Raw genomic sequence first — 23,428 nt, 5'->3', positions numbered from 1 at the left:
AGATCCTATGGATTCTCAAGAGAATAAGGAACTACGGAAGGGCAAGCCAGCATGGTTGAAAAAAAGAAAAAAAAATTGTAAAAGCAAAATTTATGGCCTGCACAGCAGAAATAATTCAAAGAAAAGAAAATTTTAATTGGCCTGGTCCTTACCCCAGAATCTCGTAACAGAGTTCAAAGCTCGTTTTGTGCTAGAATTGAGGCCTAAAAGAAAAAGGATTGGGGTCAGCCAGACTCCAAGTGAAAGGAGTATCTTATAGCAAGGAGAGGTAATTAAGAAACAGCCAAAGGAAAAGGTGTGCTGTACAAGTCCTCTTGTGAAATCTTTACATTACCTAAGATACTGACAGTTTCTCCAGTCAACTCAAAAAACATATGGAACACAAAGTGGATGGAAAGAATAGTCAAGGATGTTGTATTCCCTGTAGCAGTAGTACCAAAGAAGGAAAGAAAGGGAAGAAGGAACAAAAGGAAAATCCCCATTGGATGGTATTCCCTAAAGAAGAGATAAAAAAAAAGAAAGAAGATGGGAGGAATTACTGCATCAATGACAACAAGCAATAAGTAAATAAAATTAGGGATGGAATAGATGGAAAAAAATTTGAATGAATCACCTCATGACATAATTTTGGAAATTGCTTTTTTGAAAGAAATCCCTAATATCTTACTATTTGGTATTTGTTTCTTCTCATAAAAATAAGAATGGAAAAAAATCTAAAAACAAATTTAAAAAGTTTATCCCCTTCTACCTGCAAAATCCAATTATCTGACCTTTCTAATGATTTATGTTCCAGAATTCACTTTATTACAATTCAATGAATTAAGGGATTTTTCAGAAATATATATAATTATATGATCACACATATAAATATGAATGTAAATTTTGGTAGCAGACTCTGATATCAGATGACAAGATGCAGCACAAGCTTCATCTCTTGCTAATTAAACGAATCAATTAAGAGACTATTGTTGCAACTGTGTAACTGCTGTTCTATAGTGGCAATAACAATCCCATGGGGAGGTCTTTTACTACATTAAAATGCTATCCTCCACAACTCCATCTGATATTATTAGAAACAGTTATTTGCGTCTTGCTGTCATATTAGTAGCAAAGGCAAATTATGGAAATATGTAGACCAGAATGGTCCCAGTATGAGATCAGGTTTGGTTTCCAGCCTCCAAGGGAACAATTGCTGAAATTCCAAAGTTCCCTAAAGTTCTTTAATGGAACTGATAAATCTATCAGCACAGCATCCATTTAGAAGCTAGGTAAGGGTCACATATTTACATACTTTCCTGCTAAGCTGATACAATTCAACTAGATAAATTATCATATTAAGTTTACCCTCCTGAGTTAAACTGATGGAGTTCAAAATTGTTTTCGATGGTTGTCATTAATCGCTGTTACATCTTAAATGCTCGCTTTGAAATCTAATTGTCTTAGTGTATCAAGGGTCATATTAATATCATTCTTAATGGTAAATCTTTGTAAAACATGTTTATTCTGCTGATGCTATTACTCAAGCTTTCAAAGATAATAAGAAATAAAGCATATTTATTATCAATAAAAACTTAATTTAAAATGTATATTTTGTGATTAAAATTAGCTTTATAAACTTCAGTGTGATTTAGTTTCATTAAGATTCCTGGTTAAGCTTCAAAGCAATATAAATTAATTCTTCTCAAATAGTATTTGGGTAAATGCCAAACATACAGCCATCAGAAAGCTGTTTAAAAGCACCACCATATATTTCTTTTAGAGTAACACGTATTTTCCCAAAGAAAAGAGTTACTCTAAAATGAGAAATATTTTTCCCTAAATAACAAGACATATAATGATATTATAAAAGTTAAATTATATCTAAATATTTATTTTTACATGATTGTTAAAATACATTAACATTTGCCATCTAAAAGCATCAATAATATACTAGTTCCCATTGTGAGAAGTACTAGGTCAAAAAAGGAACTATTTAGTCAAGTAACCTATCTAAAAGTTTTTAATTTCTCTGTGGGAAATTATAGTTATATAATAAAATAAACCATGACTATAAAAAGATCGGCAACTTAAAAGTTATATGACAGATGTTTTGGAAGACTTCTAGAAAAATTTGATTCTTAGTCAAAAGTACTCAACCTCCAATGAATGGTTTGTTTTTTTTTTGGTTTTTTTTGCTCTTTTATATAACTGAGAGGTAAAGTAGTATCTTATCAGCTACCACAAATTTAATTACCACCTCAGTCATTTAATCAATGTTTACTAAGCATCTATTAAGTGACAGGTATTATGCTATATCTATGCTGATATTTCTCAAATCTACCTCTCTGCTGATTTCCAGACTCACATCTCCAAATGCCTTTTAGACATTTCAAACTGAATATCCAGTAGATATTTTAAACTCAATATATTCCCAGAAAGAATTCATTAGCTTTCACCATAAATGATACCCCTTCCTCCACACACCTTCCCTATAACTATATTTCTATGCCAGTTCTTCTTAATCTCAGTACCCTCTTCTGGGACTATTTCCAACTTATCCTATATGATATCTTTGTACATAGTTGCTTCTGTGTTATCTCACCCATTAGATTGTGATCTTTTTGAAAGTAGAGAATAATTTTCGCTTATTTTTTTTAAAATTTCTAGCACTTAAACAGAGTGCCAGGCATATAACAAGTCCTTAATAAAAAGGGCTGTCTTATTGCTTCTGGCATCATCATTACCACCACTACCATTAACATTTACATGGTGCTTTAAGGTTTACAAAGCACTATATAAAAATCATATTTGATTCTTACACTTCTGGGAGGCAACTATTATTAATATCTCCTTTTACAGATGAGGAAATTAAGGCAAAGAGAGGTTAAATGACTTCCCTTAAGTCTCATAGCTAATAAGTGTCTAAGGCAAAAATTGAATTCAGATCTACAGGAACCTGGAGGACTCCAGGCCTATTGCTCCATGTACAAACACTACTAAACTGTAAACATACAGTTAAAAGATGTTGTATTTCCAGAATGTGGGTGTTTTCACCGGCTATCCTCTATGCTTATAATTCTTTCCTTCCATTTTCTGTCTCCTTGGCTATTTTCAAATGCCAGCTAAAAACCTACTTTCTACAAGAAGCCTATCCTAATCCATCTTGATGCTATTTAGTGCCTTCCTTCCACCAAATATTCCCAATACATGTGTGTGTGGGTGGGTGTGTGCGTGCATGTGTACTTCTTGTTTGCATGTTGAAAACAAGGACTCCCCCCCATCTTTGTATTACTAGCATTCAGCACAGGTGTTTAATAAATACTTGCTAACTTATTTTGTATAATTAGGACTGCTTAATTCTACAAGCTTCTTCCTTAACTTACTGTTTTTTAGTACTCTACTTCTACTATCTCTATCATGCTAAACTATCTCAGTTTACTCAACTGATGTTTGATGACTATGATAATTGGTATGTGTTCTTATCAAGTACATAAATCTCCCCCCTCTCATTAAAAATCCCTTTCTCCTCCTCTCTCTCATTCACCTCTGCAGCTCAGTCCTCATCCTTTCCAAACCCTATTTTCCTTTATGTTCCATTTTCCTGTGTCTTTTGGAATCTTTTCTAATACTAATGAACTCCCCTTTATCCTAGAACCCATCCTATTACTTTTCTTCTATTTCCTGAAGATTACCAAAACCTGGTTTTCTCCTTGAAGACATCACACCTTGGAGTACTCTTTTAGAGTAATATTCACAAATTAAAAGACACTTTATACCAGCAATATTATACTTAATAGGAAAAAAAAAAGCTGAAGGAAAAGTTGAGAATTGCTCTAACCTTGACTTCAATATAGAGAGATGTATGCTATAAATTGTAATGAGTTATTTAAAATAATTTCCTTTTAAAATGCCCTCTCCTTTGTTTTCTCCTTTCAGTTCTTTATAACTGTAGCCTCTTATTCACAGGGAAACTTTAAAAAAAGGAACATCCCCATTCCAAAGAATCTAAGAAGCCAATTTTTTTTTTCCTATTATGTAGTATGGCATGAACTTAATGTTATTCTAAAAAAGATGATAGAACTACTTAAGAAAGAAGGTAATCAGGAGAATCTTTTAGTGTATGACATCTCAAGAGACATAATCACAATAAGAATTCAAAGGTCAAATGGAGAAGACACATACTTATATTTTGACAAATTCATGATTCTCTGATGTATTTTTTTTATTATTACTATTATGAAACTGACAAAAATACCATTTCTAAACTCTATGGGACATATAAATGATTTCAATTTTTCTGATTATTAATTATTACAAATAATAACTACTAACATTTATGTAGCACTCAAGTTTACAATGTACTTCACAGATATTCTCATTTAATGAATAATTCTTAATAGTTCTATAAGATAAGTTATTATGATGGGGGTGAAACCTTGACTTCTGGGGGGAAGCAAAGAGGGTGAACTCTGAAATTCTCCTCTAACAAAAGAGAGAGACCTACCCTTCAGGGCAGTTAAGTGGTTTCATTCTGTTGGAAATCTTGGCAGGGACTAGCTGGACCCTCTATTGAGTTGAAGATTAGCCCAGGACCACACCCAGTAGCTCAAACTTAAGTGGTCTCCTTCAGTTGGAGCACTGGGCCTGACATTCCTATTGAGTGGCTTGAATATCCAACATAAATATTCTCTTTTCAACTGGAAATCTAGGCCTGGGGCACTGAATCTCATTCATTTGAAGCACCAGCCTTAGACTTCTTATAATAAGACAATTTTGAACTCCAAATCTCTGCAGAAGTCCGAAGCAGGATTGTGCCTTGCCAAGGAACCTCTCTTCTTGGCACAGCCGCCCATCAAGACTCTTGCCCGCTGTGAAGATACCCTCTTCTCAGTGATAATCTTTATTTCCCTAGCAGGGCCTCTTGCCACTAAGAAGTCTGTCTCCTTAGCAAAACTGGCTTCTCATTGCAATAAAAATCCCTTTTGTATTCAAACTTTTCAGGTTCGAGAATTCTTTCCTCTTGGACATGTGCGCCAACCAGAGAGGATTCTCACATCTCAATTCTCTTACCACTAGAACTGCAATTACAGGCATTGTCCTCATCTTACATATAAAGAAACCAATATTCAGAAGCTTATGCTATTTGTTCATGATTATACAATGACATAAAGTCAGAGGCAGGATTCAAATCCAGGTCTTTATTGACTCCAGTATTCTAAAACTATGGGAAAAACTTTGCATTTCAGTAATAAATTAGGAAAGAGAACTAATAGAAATACTAAAGAGCGGAAAGGGACCTGTATGTGCCAAAATGTTTGTGGCAGCTCTTTTTGTTGTAGCTAGAAACTGGAATATGAATGGATGTCCATCAGTTGGAGAATGGTTGGGTAAATTATGGTATATGAAGGTTATGGAATATTATTGTTCTGTAAGAAATGACCAGCAGGAGGAATACAGAGAGGCTTGGAGAGACTTACATGAACTGATGATGAGTGAAATGAGCAGATCCAGAAGATCACTGTACACTTCAACAACAATGCTGTATGAGGATGTATTCTGATGGAAGTGGAAATCTTCAACATAAAGAAGATCCAACTCACTTCCATTTGATCAATGATGGACAGAGGTAGCTACACCCAGAGAAGAAACACTGGGAAGTGAATGTAAATTGTTAGCACTAATATCTGTCTACCCAGGTTACATGTACCTTCGGAATCTAATGTTTATTGTGCAACAAGAAAATGGTATTTACGCACATGTATTGTATCTAGGTTATGTCGTAACACAAGTAAAATGTATGGGATAGCCTGTCATCGGGGGGAGGGGATAGAGAGGGGGGGATAATTTGGAAAAAGGAATACAAGGGATAATATTATAAAATATATATATAATAAAATAAAATTTAAAAAAAAAGTACTAGATTGGTTTGTTCTTTCCTCTCTAGCAAAAAAGAAAGAAAAAAAAAAAAAAAAAAGAGAGAACTAGTTTGAGTTTCCCAGGGAAGAAAAATGGTACATTTATATACTTTTTAACTTCCTCTTCCCAGCTTCAGTAATTGGGGTCATTTTTTATTGTTTGAGTGGATATTCTGATAATTTTATACATGGTTTTATAGTGTTTTGGAAGTATGTGTTGTTGTTTGTTCTTTGTTCTCCACAAGAACCAAGAAGGCAATAGCAAGACATGTTAAGTGAATTAGATTTAAATTTCAGAGTGAAATCAACTGCCTCACTTTCCACTCCAGAGCCATCTGGGTCCAGTGGCAAGATAAAAAGCAAGGGGACTGAAAATGGCCCTGGATGCAGTGGGAGACCTTGGTCTATTCAAGCTAAAGTTTTAAAGGGTCTCCGTCTTACTGAAACGGCACCAATTCAGTGATTAGGGCTAGGTAGCAACTGAGGCAAAAAATCTTTCACCCAGTCAAAAAACAAAACAAAACAAAACAAACAAAATCCCCCCAAACACTTAAATAAATAAACAAATCAAGGAGGGAAAGACCCTTAGAATTTCTGACCAAAGTAGGAATAATTGCTACTTACATTCAATCTGAGTCAATCAGGACCCACAGATTGTTGTTGCTTGTCCCTGAGATAAGGGAGGTGAAGCCACTGATTGAAGAACAACCAAAAAAAAAAAAAAAAAACCACCAAAAAACCAACTATTAAGAACTCTAAGGAATTCCTGCAGCCTTTTAAATTCCCTGGAGGTTGACAAAGCTGGGGAGAACTGAAGAGAGCATTGCTGGTATTCTATACCTGTTAGTAATGGCAATACCACCATAGGAAGATACAACTGGCCAGAGTCAGTATGTCAGTTTTAAGCCTTTGAGTGTAACAAATTATACTTAATTTCCTTGTCTAGCTTGACTTTCTCCTCTCTTACAGAGAACCTAAAAGATAGAGCTCATCTTCTCCTAAGCTTTCTTTACAAATCCTGCCAATCTCTACTTCAGAGATCCTTGCTTCTTTGTTTGGCACTGCCTTCTGCAGGGATTCTGACCAGCCAGCTTTCCAATACCTTCACTGGGACTCCTGCCTACCAGGGCACATCCCAGTATAACTTCCATTTAGTTTTAAAGAATGTACTCTTAAAAAAGGATCTAGGTTACAGAGCATTTATAAGTCTGTCATAAATGGCTGGGACAACCAAGTGCAGTTTGGATCCAGATATGAGTCAAAAGAGATTTACAGATAAGACCTAGTGTTCTGAGTGAATGCTATCCCACCTAGAGAAGCCCTTGAAATAGATCTAACTGTGCAAGGAGGGGCAAGTGAAAGCAGGGGTGTAATGAGATATGTGTAAGTTATTCCACAGTTAATAAAAGCTTTCCTTAGCCATAGGACAAAAGGGATATTCAATAAGGATCTTCCAGCATTTAACTTAAGCAAATGAGTTCCCTCAACTCTTACTACCAACTCCATATGGAAATATAACAAAGTAGGATGTGATGATAGGTAGTATTGGGATATCCTCAAAATTAGAAGCACCCCAAATCCAAACTTTTTTATGTCCCTAGGTAAACTAGAACTCAATAAGGCCAGAGACACCAGACAGATGGATTTAGGAAGATACAGCTTAAGCCTTAGCCTCATAGACCAATCTCATCTGTAAAGTAGCTTTGTTCCCTTTTAGGAAAGGGAAATGGCACTAACTTATGGGAGAGAAAAAAGGAAAAACTTTATATGATGGACCTTATGTGATGGGGACTTTCAAAGGGGGATATTCCCAGTTTAGAGAGGCAGCAAAACAAACCAACAAAGGACATTGAATCTATCAGGAAAAATGGGTTCTAAACTTGATCCTGCAACTTTAATGGGGATATGACTTTGCCAATTATAAGATAATTTGAGGAGGGAGAGAGAGCATTAACAACAGCAATAAGGAAGGCAAAAATCAGGAAAAGTTTCATGAAATAAGTAGCTACAACTCAGGTGTGGGTAAGGAGAATCCCTAAGGATCCAATAAATTAAGGAGAGGGATTATAGGCAACTCTTGGGAAGAGGAAACCTTCCAATCAATGCAAATTTCTCTCCAACATAAATCCTTAGATTTACCTAGGGCCTTGAAAGGTAAGTGACTTCTCCAAAGCCAGTCAGAAAGTAGCAGATCTTCCTAGCCACAAGGCCACACTTTAAAGTTATTAGAAAATGTAAAATCTCCTTCTCTTCTGTCCTATCCTTCCCTCCCTCCCTCTCTGTGTCTCTTTCCATCCCCTTCCCCCCCCCCACAAACATACGAAGTGTTATCAAACATAAACAAATTGTCAATAAACCTTTTTATTATAAAGTAGTATTTCTCTGCTGTATTTCTCTACTTCTATATCCCTTCCAAATATTTAAAATAGTTGTCTTAGCAATCTTCACAATGTCAAAATAAGGCAAAAAAGACGTCAGGATTGGTATTCAGGTAAAAGGGTAAGGGGGTGGGGGAGAGAATCAGCAATCTTTTTAGCAGAGGTGGGAAAATACGAGCCATGGTCTGCATTTCTCTGCCCCCTACCTTTAAATAGTCTACAAGCTAAGAATAGGTTTTACATGTTGAAAACAAAGTCTTATTGGAACACAGGCAAATTTATCTACGTCTTGTCTATGTTTGTTTTCATGGTACAACAAACACCAGAGCTGACTAGTTTTAACAGAGTCTATAGGGAGCACTCTCAATAATCAGCATTGTTGCTTGGGATACTGTAAATCACAAGGATGCTTTTATAACTCAATAGTTCTTTGAGTACTATTCCTTTTGCCATATTCAGGCATCATTTTTTAAATTCTGGTATACACTTATATCAAAATTTTAAAAAAAGAAGAAAAAAATGTTTTATTGTGCTATTTTGACTTCAGGTCTGAGTTAAGAAGAACAATCCTCAACCATTATTATTTAACACTCAATGCCTCTGGAAATAAACTTTTCCTCTAGACTTGTTTCCTAATGAATTTTGTCTAAAATAACAAGGCAAAATAGCATAAATGTAGGAAAATTCAATTTAACAATAATTAGCAATGCTTAAATCCCAAGTAATGTCAAGGTGCTTTTATATAATTTCCATGTTGTCAAAAGTTAAAACAAAAAAAGCAAGATCTCCTTTCCCTCAGCTGACAGTTTCCAAGTTCAAACTATAGTTCTAAAAGCCTTTTTTGACATAAGTGCAAAAGACATTTAAATAACAAATTTCAAAATCCATTTAATTATTATACAAGTGAGAAGCTTCTAACTAATCTTCAATTTTGAAGTAATAAATCTATAATTTAGTGACATATTAAAAGAAAACTATGGGGCAACTAGATAGCACAATTGATAGAGCATTAGTTCTGGAGTCAGAAGGACATGAGTTCAAATCACTCAGTCACTTGACAGTTACTAGCAATGTGATCCTGGATAAGTCATTTAACCCACTGCCTCAAAGGAGAAAAAACAAACAAACAAACAAAAAAAGACAGCTATCAAGAGAAGAAGCTAATAGAATTTTATATGTCTTTTAAGTTATGAATATGTTCAATTAAAATCATATACTTATATGAAAAGACATTTTCAAAGATGAAATACTTAGGATCTCATTACAGATTAATATTAACAGATGAAAATTTGCAATAGGTTGTGATGACAGGGAACATTAATAGATCTCAAGTAAGCAAAATGTTATCTCCCTCCCCAAAAAATTCATTTTTCACATAATAAATCTGCACAGCAAGACAATGATACTCAATTGTCATTCATTATATTTTGAATATCACCAATAAATATTTGTGGAAATTTGTTTTTTCTCTTTTCTCATAAGTACCCACATGTTCTTGATTTTGCTTTATAGGCAAAAATTATAGGCGGAAAAGTCTTTAGTAGGGAAAGGCTGAAAAGAACACAAAAGTGAAAGAATGGAGAGTCATGTATAATGTTCCAAATTGCTCAGGCCTAGTCAGTATCACTATTCTCTAGCCACCAAGGTAGAAGGCAATAAGTGTGATGTACGGCACCAAGAAGCATCAGTCAGCATTCTAGTTTTAGCTCTGCCACCCACTGGCCATGTCCACTCAAGCAAATCACAGATCCTCTCTGGGGTTTATGTTTCCTCTTTTTGTATCATATGTATAACAACAGATACCCTGACAACCTCACATCACTGTTGTGAAGTCTAAATAAGATAATAAATAGGCAAAAATACTTTGTTGGTAGAAAATAGTTTTGTTATGAAAGATACAACTAATACAGTTACCTTTTCTTAAGGATTGGGGGAGTAATATTATTCCATTTACCTCCTCTAAGGAGCAGGACTGCTTTATGGTATCACAAGTGGATATATATCATACTCTTCACAAATAACTAAGTAATTATGCTTAGTAATATATTGAGTTTTTATCCATAATAAGATGACTAAAATTACCTTGGAAAGTTGGCAGTCTATTAGATAGATAAAGTAAAGGCTAATTAAACTAATTAAAGATTAATTAAAGATGAATGAAGTTTAAAAATCCAAATAATTTCTAATCTGTCTTCCCTAACTTCCTTTCAAAAATTAAGGTATGTGCTAAAGGATGCTCTTAAAATTCAGTAAAAGAGAAACATGGAGAAATACAGAAAAATAAAAAACTAGGAAAATTAATAAATTGATATTTCCTGTTGTAACAATGTTAACACTGTAAATATACATATGTTTCTCTCTTTCTCTTTATCTCTCCCCCAACATCCTCCATCCTGCACACTCCACCCTCTTAATAAATGTGATTAGAAGGAGCGAAATAGACAAAAAATATGAGAAATTACCATACTGAGTAAGCCAATTTTGCAATTTATTTTGACCCAGTAATGACCATGAATGCATATTTTATACATTCATATAATTTCAAAGGTAAAAGGAAAACCTGGTAAAGGCAAGTTTATTTATACTCTTCATCTATACTTCTATGTCCCCATATATAATTTTTAACAGAACCTGTTCTTAATTTGTATATTTAAAAATATAAATGAAAATAATTCTTTCACACTTACCACTGTACCAAGAAACTGAATGCTCATGTGTCCGCCTGCTTCTCGAGAAAGACACTGAAACAAAAGAGATATAATAGTGCATCACTAGCCTCTCCCAGTACACATCTAGTTAAAACAATGAAAAGGAAACATTTACTTAAAAAGAAAACTTTCTGAGAAGATAATTCACTTAGTGAAAATAAAAATTTCATGTCAATACATTATTAATCATTTCAAAGAAATTAATTATTTATTTATCCTGCCTGGATTTTAGCATAGGAGAAGCATTGCTTAAAGTACTCTGATTTGGACTTCTAGGCTAGCTATTTTGGACACCTAGCTAACTCCCACTTCCTGAATTGGTACTATTTTAATACCAACTAACTCTTGAAAACTAAGTTTTGCTTAAGTTCAGAGTATCTACAAATGACATTGGGAGAAATAACTACAAGTAATAGCTTATTTAATTTTAATATTGCTAATATGATACTGGAAAAAAGATGACTAGTACTTCCTAAGTATTTAGGTGATATATTGCAGGGAACATTGGACTTGGAATCCAAAGATATTGGTTTGATTATAGCCTCGGGTAACTACCTGTGGCCCTTCACAAGTCATCAAACCACTCAGCCTCAGTTGTTTCATTTACAAAAAAGATAGAATAATATCTCTTTTACAAGGTTATTAAGAGGATCAGAGGAGACACTGTATATAAACAACCTTGCAATATTAATGCATTATAAAAATGTTAGGCATTCATAGTTTTTGTGAATTTAAAGATTGTCTCTATGTAGGTAACTATTACAAAATCTCTATAACCAATTCTCATTTTTCTTTTAAACTCCAATTCTTCATTTCCTATTAATATCTTGACCTTAGTATATTGGAGTTAGGCAACAGATCTTTATTAATTGACGTTAAATGTTGGAGATACAAAGAAAGACAAAAAGAGTCCTTTTTGACAAGAAAGAGTACATTCAGTAGAGAGAATTAACATGATTTGGTATATACAAGATATAACAGAATGAATGAAAGATAATTTAAGAGAGGAAAACATTAGTGAGTGGCAAAGAAATGAATTTCTGAGGAAGATCTCTTGAAGAAAATGGAACAAGCTGAGTCTTGAAAAAAGTCAGGGAAACCAAGGGGCAGAGGTAAGGGACCAGAACCTTCCTGGAATGGGGACAATCTATACAAAGGCACAGAGAAAGAAGACTAAGAATTGTGTATAATGAATAGCAAGCAAGTTAGTATAATTATAGACTCTGGAAGTAATTATACTATAAGAATCAAAAATGCTATCTACCAGGTTATTAAGAATATTCATACCAAACAGAGGAATTTAAATTTGATTACGGAGTAAATGAGGAACTACTGAAGTTATTGAACAAGGGAGTCAATGGCTAGTTGTATATTTTATAAAAATCACCTTGTTACTTAAGTAGAATATGGTATTAAAAGAAACAAAACAAGGCAGATATAAGGTTACTGCAATTGGAATTATGCCCAAAGACCTATAAAAACTGTGCATAATCCTTTGATCTAGCTAGATCTATATCCCAAAGAAATGAAAAGGTTGGGAAAGAAAGAGAACCTAATTGTACAAAAAAATTTATATCAGCTCTCTAAGTGACTAAGAATTGGAAACTGAGGAAACTGAATGCCCATCAGTTGGGGAATGGCTGAAGAAGTTGTGGTATATGGTCACGATAGAATATTATTGTCCTATTAGAAATGACAAGCAAGATGATTTCAGAAAAACTTACATAAACTGAAATACGATGAAGAGAGTTGAACCATGAAAATGTTGTACAACAGAAAAAATAATACTGTATGATGAAAAACTGTAAATAACAAACTATCCTTAGCCATACAATGATCCAATGCAATCCCACCTCCAGAGAAAGAACAATATTATCTGAAAACAGATTGAATCATATTATTTTTCATTTTCTTTCATTTTTTTGTTCAATTCTTCTTGTGCCTAATATGGAAATGTTTTCCATGATTGCACATGTTATTACCTGTATTAAATTAAATGTCAGGGAAAAGGATGGCGATGGAGGGATAAGAATTTGATAGTCAAAACTTTAAAACAAAAACAAATGTTAAAATTCCTTTCAACATGTAACTGTGGGAGGGGGGTATTATTTTTAAAAAGAAGGAATAATTTTGACAAGAGGTAATGAGGACCTGAACCAAGGTGACAATTATGTAAGAGAAGGAAACATACAGAAGGATGAAACAAGATTTGTGAATGAATTAGATATATAACGTAGAAGTGAAGAGTCAAGGATAACACTGAGGCTATGATCCTGATTGACTAGAAGTATGATGAACAGTAAAAGTGAAATGTGAATTTGGGGATGGTTTGTGAGGAAAGTTCTGTTTCAACATACAGTATTTGACATGTTGATAGAACATACTCAGTTCTCAGAATCTTTTACCCAAATGTCCCTATATTCAGTTACAGGTACCACTGTTCTTCTGGTCATTCAAATTCAAACCTTGGGAGTTATCTTTTACAGTTATCTTCTTATTGTTTCTCCTTCCAGATAATCTCTGGCATCCATCCACTTTTCTTTCCGTATATACTCACCACTTCTACCTCCATCTCTTCAGTGTCTTATTACTTTTTACCTAGAATATCTTACAAACTTATTAATCAATCTATTAATCGCTCTTCCTGCATCTAGCCTCTCCTCTCATCCAACATTCACAGAGGTATCAAAGTGACATTCCTAAAGAACAGGTTGGACCATGTCACTCTAGGACATGGAATAGGAACTCTAGGAGTTCCCTATTGTCTCAAGGACCAACTACAAACTCCTTTAATTTGGCATTTAAATCCTTCACAATATGACTCCAATATATGTACCAAGCTTATTATACAGCCTTCTCATTCATATACTTTATAGCCTATTCAAACTGGTCTCTTGTTCAGATAGATCATTTCATTTCTTATTTACACAGACTACCTCCTCTCTCTGATATGCATTCCCTCATCACTTCTAAGTTTTAGAATTTTAAAAATTCTTTTAAAGTTCAGCTCAAATACCTATATATTAAATTCCATACAAAATCTTTCTAATGCTCCAAACTGTTAGCACCCTCCCCAAATTACCTTGTATTTATTTGAGTACATATGTTCATATGTTTATATGTTGTCTTTCCCTATATAAAGTAAGCTCCTTAAGCTAAGGTCTTTCAATTCTTTTCATTGTACCTTCATATAAATCAAATACATACAGTACACTACATAAGTCACCAAATGATATTTTTTCATGGATTCATCTATCTTGCATATTGCTGCCAAATGACAAAAGATGCTATAAGTCCATGTTGGAGGGACTACAGAGAAACAAACACATTGGTCCAGCAGTCAAGTGATCTGAACATTCTGGAAAATAATTCATAATTTTACTCAATGAAAAATTGTTAATATCTTTTGAGCCAATGAATAAACAGCTAGGGATACAGTAGTATAATAGTGAAAGCAATAGCAATTAATACATAACACTTTAAGGTCTGCAAAGCCCTTTATGCAGATTATCTCATCTGAGCTTCACAAACATTTAGGTTCTATCATGACCCTTTTTGAGGAATATGAAACTGAGAGAAATGAAATGATTTGCTAAAAATCTTAGAGGTAAAAAAAGTCTGAGATAAGACAGAGTTGGTTCTTTCTGATTCATGTCAAACATTCTATCTATATATATGAAGACAAAATAAAAGATCTCATATGTACTAAAATATTCATAGCCATACTTTATTATAACAGCAAAGAACTAGAAATAAGACAGATATCAGTGGGGAAACAAGTAAACAAACTGTAGCACACAAATATAATGGCATATTATTGAATCACAAGAAATTATGAACATTAAGATTTTTGAAAAAAAAAAAAAGTTAGGGAAAGTGTTCTTCTGAGGCAGAATGAAGCAACCAGGTGCTGGAAAACAAGATACAAAATGAGTAAAAAAAATATAGATAGGAAGAAAAAAACCTTATAACTGAAACCCACATATAATCATAATGACCAAAAGTAGTCACAGAAAACAGCAGAGAAAATGCATTTTCCTTTTAGTCTTTGCAGAAATATACTAAATATATTGTTGACTTCAAAGATAGATACTAATAGGCTCTGCTTTAAGAAGTTTTTCTTCTTTTTTTTTATTCACTATTATAAAGGATAGTTCTTTGGGTGCAGAAAGATGGATAAATTTGGAAAATATGTAATATAAAAATAAGATCAATAAAATTTTATATATAAATTCATTAAAATTTAAATGCATCCTACAAATAAAATAATTATATTATTTAACATATGATAGTGAAGCTGGGCAAAGGTGAAAAGTATGAGTATAGAGAGTGTAAATGTTTAGGAATGCAATTTTTCTAAGACGCTGTCTCATAAAAACATGAAAATTTTACTCAAGAAGAATCAAAAAGCACTGGGCATCACAAGCACTTTAAAAAATAACAAAAAATGATACATTATATTTAATGAGCAGAACTTAACTTTTACTTATGTGGAAATCATTCCTGATTAATCTGTATACATGCATATTATTAGAGAAGAGATGAAAATTAATTTAAAAAACAAGATAAAATTCCTTGATATGACAATGCTTTGCTCAAACTCATATAACTAGGAAATAAGAGAAATGAGACCCTTATCCAAGTCTTCGGGATTCTCTTCATAATCCCATCCTGACTTTAAAACAGTCATAAATTCATGGAATAATAAATCTAGAACTTCCAAGAGATTCCAAGGGCCATTTAGTCCAAACTTTCTATTTTACAGATAAACTGAGGCTGAGGGGTCTTAACAGAATTATCTGAGATCACCCAGGCATTAAGCATCAAAGGTGGTGTTTAAATCCAGGTCCTCTTACTTTAGAACCAGTGTTCTTTCTATAATTTGAAATAAAGCTATAAAAAATTCAAGTTTGAAACAAGTGACTTAAGGAAATTATAAGGCATTCCATTATGGATTTCTATTCTTGCATGTAAGCTATGCTAGTTACTATGTTTCTTTTCTATTACCCTTAGACTAAAGCAAAGCATTAGAATAATGAAAAGAATGATGTTGTCAAAGCACTGTGTTTGGGATTCTATTTACGGAATACCAGCTATCACTTGTCCTTGTTTCGTTTTTCAATATTTGATTCTTTGACAAAAAAAGGAAATTAATACTAGTTTCACTCATTGAAAACAAAATTATTATATCAGACTACAAATGCTTTACAAGCCCTTGTAAGCTATAAATATTTAAAAGAAAAAATTATGATTTTCTCTTTTAGTCATGACTCTGGGTAAATTACTTCATTTGTGGAGCATTAGGCTACATGGTCCTAAGGCCCCTTCTAGCTATAGAGCTATGATCTACAATGTGCATTTAGTATGCCTAGAATATTCAGAATGTACACATGATTTTACAGCATGTTATTTGCATGTATGAGAAAACTGTGTGACATTGTGAAGAGAAAACTTGACATTTAGCTGAAAAGATATGGTTAAGTTCCATCTCCAATATACATTCCGATTACTGCTTAACCTTGTTGTGACCCAGATAACTCTATTAGGGCTTTTAAGTGACAAAAAAGTTGCAGATGAGAGATGGCATTTCCTCACTAGAGAATTCTCAAGATGAAATCACAACTCCAGATGCCTCATGTCCCATGCAAATATATTGAAATCAATAGATTGGGGAGGGGAAGGTGGAGAGGGCTGAGGCAATTGGGATCAAGTGACTTGCCCAAGGGTCACATAGCAAGGACTTGAGATCAGATTTGAACTCAAGTCATCTTGACTTAAAGCTGGTGCTCAATCCACTGCACCATCTAGCTGCCCCAAAATCAATAGATTTTTTAAAAGTATGTTGGATTAATGATATGGAAAGTATGCAATAATATTAGCCACTAATAAGTTGTGATTAGCTTTTTTATTAGATTTTGCATATGTTCATCCCTACTAGACTCTTTATTTTATCACTTATAGGTTATAAACTGTCAGCAAAACCTGTTCATTCACATGAATATATAAGAGGATGTGCCAAAGTCTGACATATTCCAACAATAATGAGTAAGGGAATGGAAAATAAGGGAAATAAAATTTCCTATAAAACCTGACATTTATTTTTGTGAAGGAAACAGGAATATACACTTTTCCCACAGTCTACGATAAACAGTTTTGGAAATTGCAAAGAACAAAGTATCCAAAACCCACAATAAGTTTACTGTGTGCCAAGATAAGCAAGTCCAGATCATTCGATAACAGCAAATGTCAAACAGAAAAAAAAATTAAGAACTTTTATCACAAATTATGCTCTACTCACATTGGTAGAATTTCTTCTGAGAACACTTCATTTTCAGTTTTAAATTTCTCTTTCCTGTATGTGTATAAAAGTATATACGAATATGTGTGTGGGTTTGTCCCCTCTTATCAAAAAGAAAAACCCACTTCTCTCTTGCTGAATTTCTTTAGTTAAGGTAATATTTTTAGAAGACAAATTTAATTAATGGAATGACATTAAAGTAAGAAAAATCAAAATAAAATTAGCCAAGTCCCTAGGTAATGAAATGCATGTCAAAAGACAATATATTTAAACGGACAAAGAACTTCTTCAGAAGATAGTTAAATCAAGGACAAATCTACCTTTAAAAGTAATGTTACCTAAACAGTAACAGGATACAGTAATACCTTCCTACTTTTCCATGTGTCCCTATTTAATGTTGTATTTTAAAGGCCAGTAGTATCATAGCTTTCTTATCAGGCACCAGTGCAGCTGCCTGCACTACCTACCAAACTGACCACAATCAGTATTTATGCTATTCAAAATTTGTTTGCACGAAACCATAAAATTTAGTCTTCTAGTAAATACTGTAGAAGAGAAAAAGAAAGGTCATATTTCTCCCTTCAGCATATTAAAAGCAATGCTAAATCTTAAAACATGGTTTTAAAATCCAAAAGGAAAATTAAGAAGCTTTCTGGAACCAGATTATAATAGCAGCAAGCACATTATCATAATTAATGTTTCAAATTACAACTGTAAATAAAACTCAGCTGTTAAATGTGATTAGATTTTTTTTGAAGCATAGTAAAAGGAGTTATTTCTGTTCTACTGGTGGGCTTACTTCTGAGATTTGTAACTGTAATTGATGTTTTCAGAAAAGTGAAAAGGAGATAGTTAATAATTATTCTTTCATTTCCTACGTCCTCAGGAAAAACAATACAATGTCTCTACTTAGTCCAAGTTATATATTTACATATACTATACATCTTAATAGATGGTTTCATATTGCATGTGATAATTGAAGAGTAATCACATGGATATAGCAAGAAATAATGGCTAATTATTTGCAAAGAAGAGAGAAGAGTATTTTTTTAATGTTTATTTTCAGATTTAAGGCATAAGATGAGTACTACAAAGACCATTCCTCTTTCTGTGGACCACTTAAAAGCAAAAACTCAGCAACATTCTGTATAATACATGATGTTCATGAAAATACATTTTGCATCATTAGTTTTTACCTTTATATTTATATCATTGTTCACATAATTTTGTGTGTAAAAAAATTATACTCTAATTTGCAAAAAAAAGTTAAAAGAAATAAATTAAAAGAATAATAAAATTCTATTATTTTGTATATTTTCTTTCTCTCTGACCACATAAAGATAACTAAATAATATTAACAATGAGACATGTTCCTCCCTATGACTGGATGCCTCCATAAGTTTCTTTACGTAGAGCCTTCTGTAACTGTCCCACCAAATATATTGAGTTGTTATAATCTGTTCAATACTACAATTATTGCAGGAATCTATTTAATCCTATATTTTGCACTAAAGGACAAGAGGTTCATGTGACACTATTTCAAATTCTTCTGCTTTAACATAGAAAATTATTTCCACTTAGTTGGGTATCAATGACCTATTCAATATAGGATGCAATAGTACTACAAGCAACTCTCTGCTATTATTGGCAATAAATTTGTTATCTTTGCTTGACAATGTATTTAAAAAAGAATAACACGCAAGAGAAAAAAAGAAGACAAAGTTTCTCTAAGGAACACTATATAAAAAGCAGCATCACACAAATGCACAAATTGTTAGACCTTAGCAGAATCTCAAGATATTTTCAAAAATATTTGGATATTCTTCAGACCTGTAGACAATCTGCTGTAAGCAGGTGGAGAGAAAAAAAAATCACACCACACAAAGAAACAGGCCAATGGCAGTTATTCTGCTCTGCTTGCAAATGTTCAAACAACATTATCATGTAAAATGAAAATTCAGTAAGTAAATCTCTAACCAAAATATATATATAGAGAGAGTCCCCAAACTCTAGGTGTAGTTTCATAAAACCTAATTTTATCAAACAGTTTCTGAAATTTTATCTATTGAACACAATATATTTTTTTAAGTTCCTTGTATACTTTTAAATGATTTAAAAAGGTAGAAAACAGCTTTAATCTTTAGATCTTTAGATCACATCAAATTTTACGGGTATCTTAACAATTTAGTTTGACGTCCATTTGCTTATAAATTTCTATTATTAAGTTGCTTGAATATAAAAAAGTAAGATAAAATTTAAAATGTGTGATTTTCTTTTTTGTTTGTTTGTTTTTTAATAACTTTTTATTGACAGAGCATATGCCTGGGTAATTTTTTACAACATTATCCCTTGCACTCACTTTTGTTCCAACTTTTCCCTTCCCTTCTTCCACCCCCTTCCCTAGATGGCAGGCAGTCTTATACAGGTTAAATATGTTATAGTATATCCTAGATACAATATATATGTGCAGAACTGAACAGTTCTTTGTTGCACAGGAAGAATTGGATTCAGAAGGTAAAAATAACCTGAGAAGAAAAACAAAAATTCAAACAGTTCACGCTTATTTCCCAGTGTTTAGTCTCTGGGTGTAGCTGGTTCTGTCCATCATTGATCAATTGGAGTTGGATCAGATCTTCTTTATGTTGAAGATAACCACTTCCATCAGAATATATCCTCATACAGTATTGTTGTTGAAGTGTATAATGAATTCTGCTTATTTCACTCAGCATCAGTTGATGTAAGTCTCTCCAAGCCTCTCTGTATTCATCCTGCTGGTCATTTCTTATAGAACAATAATATTCCCTAACTTTCATATACCATAATTTACCCAACCATTCTCCAACTGATGGACATCCATTCATCTTCCAGTTTCTGGCCACTCTAAAAGAAACCTTTTGGCACATACAGGTCCCTATCTCTTCTTTAGTATAATACTTGGGATATAAGCCCAATAGCAGCAATACTGGACCAAAGGGTATGCACATTTTGATAACTTTTTGGGCATAGTTCCAAATTTCTTTCCAGAATGGTAGGATTCTTTCACAACTCCACCAACAATGCATCAGTGTCCCAGTTTTCCTGAATCCCCTCCAACATTCATCATTATAAAATGTGTGATTTAAAAAAAAAAATACTTAACTTGTTCAAATCTAAGCCACCACTGAAAGCATTTCAGCACCTTAAAATGAGATCCTTGGAAAGTTCTTAGGGACACAATGGTATTGGCAGTGGGGGGGGGAGGGGGAGGGAAGCAATGGATGTAGAATTAGTTGTTTTGAGTTCAATCCTATGAGATACTTCCTAGTTATATGGATGAGCAATTCATTCAACCTTGTGCTAGCTTTAGTTTCATTTGTTAAAAAGGGGTAATGATGGCAGAGTGCTCCAGAAGACAATTCTTGGAGTCAAAAGACAGATTTAAGCCCTATCTCCTCTACTAACTGATCTTAAACAATCTCACTCATCTTCAGTTTCCTCGTGGGTAAAAAATGTAAGGGACTGAACAAGGGGCTTCATGACATACTTATCAAATTTGCATTGATGAATTTGATAGGGACTGCTAAAACTGTCAAAAAGGCAGAAGAAAAGAAGCGTTAGGAGATATTTTGTTACATTGGGGGGAGAGGGGACTTTTTCTGCCAGAAGCCATTTTATAACATATAAAATTATCAACTTAGAGAATTCAAGCAGGGGGAAGTTGTTATGCTTAGCTTTCAGCTCATCCTCAGTTGTTTTATCAAATGATTTCTTGTTCTCATACAGCCTGCAGGCTAGACATTTCCTCCCCACCAAAGTTAGATGTTCTGTAGGTTGCTGTACCAGCCACCAGTTGATAATGTCAGATTCATACAGCTCAACTATTCCAAAGAGAAAGCTAATGAGGGTAGGGAAATTTATTTGAAAAAGTATATTTTCCCAAATTTAAGTCTCTATTTCTTAGTATCAATACCTGTGATAGTTATGCTCTCAAAGAAATTAAGAGTGTACCTGGAATATTATAGCTTTCTCCAATGGTCGCAGATGAACTTGAAAAAAGCAACTGTGAACGAATCCAACCATTCTGGAGAGCAATTTGGAACTATGCTCAAAAGAGTTATCAAACTGTGCATACCCTTTGATCCAGCAGTGTTACTACTGGGCTAATATCCCAAAGAGATCTTAAAGAAGGGAAAGGGACCTGTATGTGCAAGAATGTTTGTGGCAGCCCTCTTTGTAGTGACCAGAACCTGGAAACTGAGTGGATGCCCATCAATTGGAGAATGGTTGGGTAAATTGTGGCATATGAATGCTATGGAATATTATTTCAGAGAGGCCTGGAGAGACTTAAATGAACTGATGCTATGTAAAATGAGCAAGACCAGGATATTATTATACATGGCAACAACAAGACTATGTGACGGTCAACTCTGATGGATGTGGCTCTCTTTAGCAATGAGATGATTCAGGCCAGTTCCAATTGGTCAGTGATGAAAAAGGCCATCTACACCCAAAAAGAGGATCATGGGAACTGAGTGTGGACGACAACATAGCATTTTCACTCTCTGTTATTGTTTGCTTGCATTTTTGATTTCCTTCTCAGGTTTTTTTCTTTCTTTGTAGATTAATTTGTCTTGTGCAGGAAGATAATTGTATAAATATGTATTTAACATATTTAACATATATTGGACTACCTGCCATCTAGGGGAGGGAGTAGGAGAAAGGAGGAAGGAGGGGAAAGTTTGGAACAGAAGATTTTGCAAGGGTCAATGTTGAAAAACTATCCATGCATATGTTTTGTAAATAAAAAGCTATAATAAAAAATGAAAAAAGAAAAATGATTCCAAAAAGAATCATGAGAATGGAAGGCTCTACATAAAGTCAGAATACGAGTGACACTTCAGAGCAATAAAATAAAGGCTTGAAAGGGTTATGGTTAAAGTTTATAATTTATGAATTTATGAAAAATAGTGATTTGGTCACAAAAAACCAAAAATGCTAGACTGTGGAGATACTCCTTATGATACTAAATAGAAAAATCAAGTCCAAGTATAACAAAGGGCTATTTCATATAGGAAATGATATACCATGTAATTCATTCTTCACAGATGTTAGGTAAAGGGGATCTAGGCTGCCATGATCTATTCATGGATGATACGCTTGTCTGGGTCAGTAATGGTGACTGTGAAGAAGATAACAAAGTTCTTCCAACATGTCAGAGAGAGAACACTTGGAGTAGATAGATAAGTTCTAATTATGTTTGCAAAAAATAGCTTCTGCTTATTAACTGTATCATTTAATAAAATGAATGGTTCCTGATATATTAATGTCATGAAGCTTAAAAATATATTGTGGCCTATAGACCAGAGAAGTGACACCTGTAGCAAATGTTTCATTATGCAGTAGTTTCAGCTGTATATGGTTCTGCATGACCCATTTGGGATTTTCATGGCAAAGATTCTCTAGTGGATTGACATTTCCTTTTGAAGTTCATTATACAGATGAGGAAACTGAGGTACACAGTGTTAAATGACAGGGATCACTCTGAGGTAAGATTTGAAATCCTGAAGATGAGCTTTCTTGACTACAGGCCCACTGTTCTAGTCACTATACCTACAAGTAAACATGTAGTGTCACACACACACACAAGTGCATGGAAAAAAGAGTGGAAAGGGAATAATTATATCTATCATATGTCAACTAACAAAATTTCTCTAAATAGTTTCAGCCAAAAATCAAATATAATATGATTTTTAGATACATTTACTTATTTTTACAAGCACCAAATACAAGACTGAGGAGAAATAAAAAGGGTAAATTAGGGAGTAGGCAACAGACACAGTAATGGAATTCTGAAATTTCATATTCTTTTCTTTCTCCTGCTAACATATATTACATTATTTCAACATGATTTCAATAACACGGATATTCTTTCCTTGAACACATCACAATTCATTCAATCTTCTCACATGATTTTTTCCATTTAAATATTGATTTTTGTTTTATATTACATCCATTTTTAAAAATATGCCTTCCTCATCTTTTACTCTAAAAACATCATAAACTTTATAAAAAAGAAAAAGACAAAGCAATTTAACAAAACTAACCACAAATTAACTAAATCTGATAGCATATCACAACTCAACTCTTCAAAGAAAGAAGTGAGGTAAATTC

At 33.5% G+C, this 23,428-nt stretch overlaps 1 protein-coding gene across 3 annotated transcripts in view; it reads right to left on the bottom strand.

Moving 5' to 3' along the window:
* The window catches only part of PCCA (propionyl-CoA carboxylase subunit alpha), a 423,045-nt gene that overhangs the window by 58,047 nt on the left and 341,570 nt on the right, over positions 1-23,428 (bottom strand). For all 3 annotated transcript variants that reach the window (XM_074299450.1, XM_074299452.1, XM_074299451.1), the window contains one exon: positions 10,960-11,013. In XM_074299450.1, coding sequence (XP_074155551.1) covers positions 10,960-11,013 — 54 coding nt within the window. The remainder of the gene's footprint in view (positions 1-10,959; positions 11,014-23,428) is intronic.

This window comes from Sminthopsis crassicaudata, chromosome 3, assembly GCF_048593235.1.
Source record: "Sminthopsis crassicaudata isolate SCR6 chromosome 3, ASM4859323v1, whole genome shotgun sequence".
NCBI lineage: Eukaryota > Metazoa > Chordata > Mammalia > Dasyuromorphia > Dasyuridae > Sminthopsis > Sminthopsis crassicaudata.
Note: the sequence above shows the minus strand (reverse complement) of the source record. Positions and strands in the feature narration are given on the sequence as shown.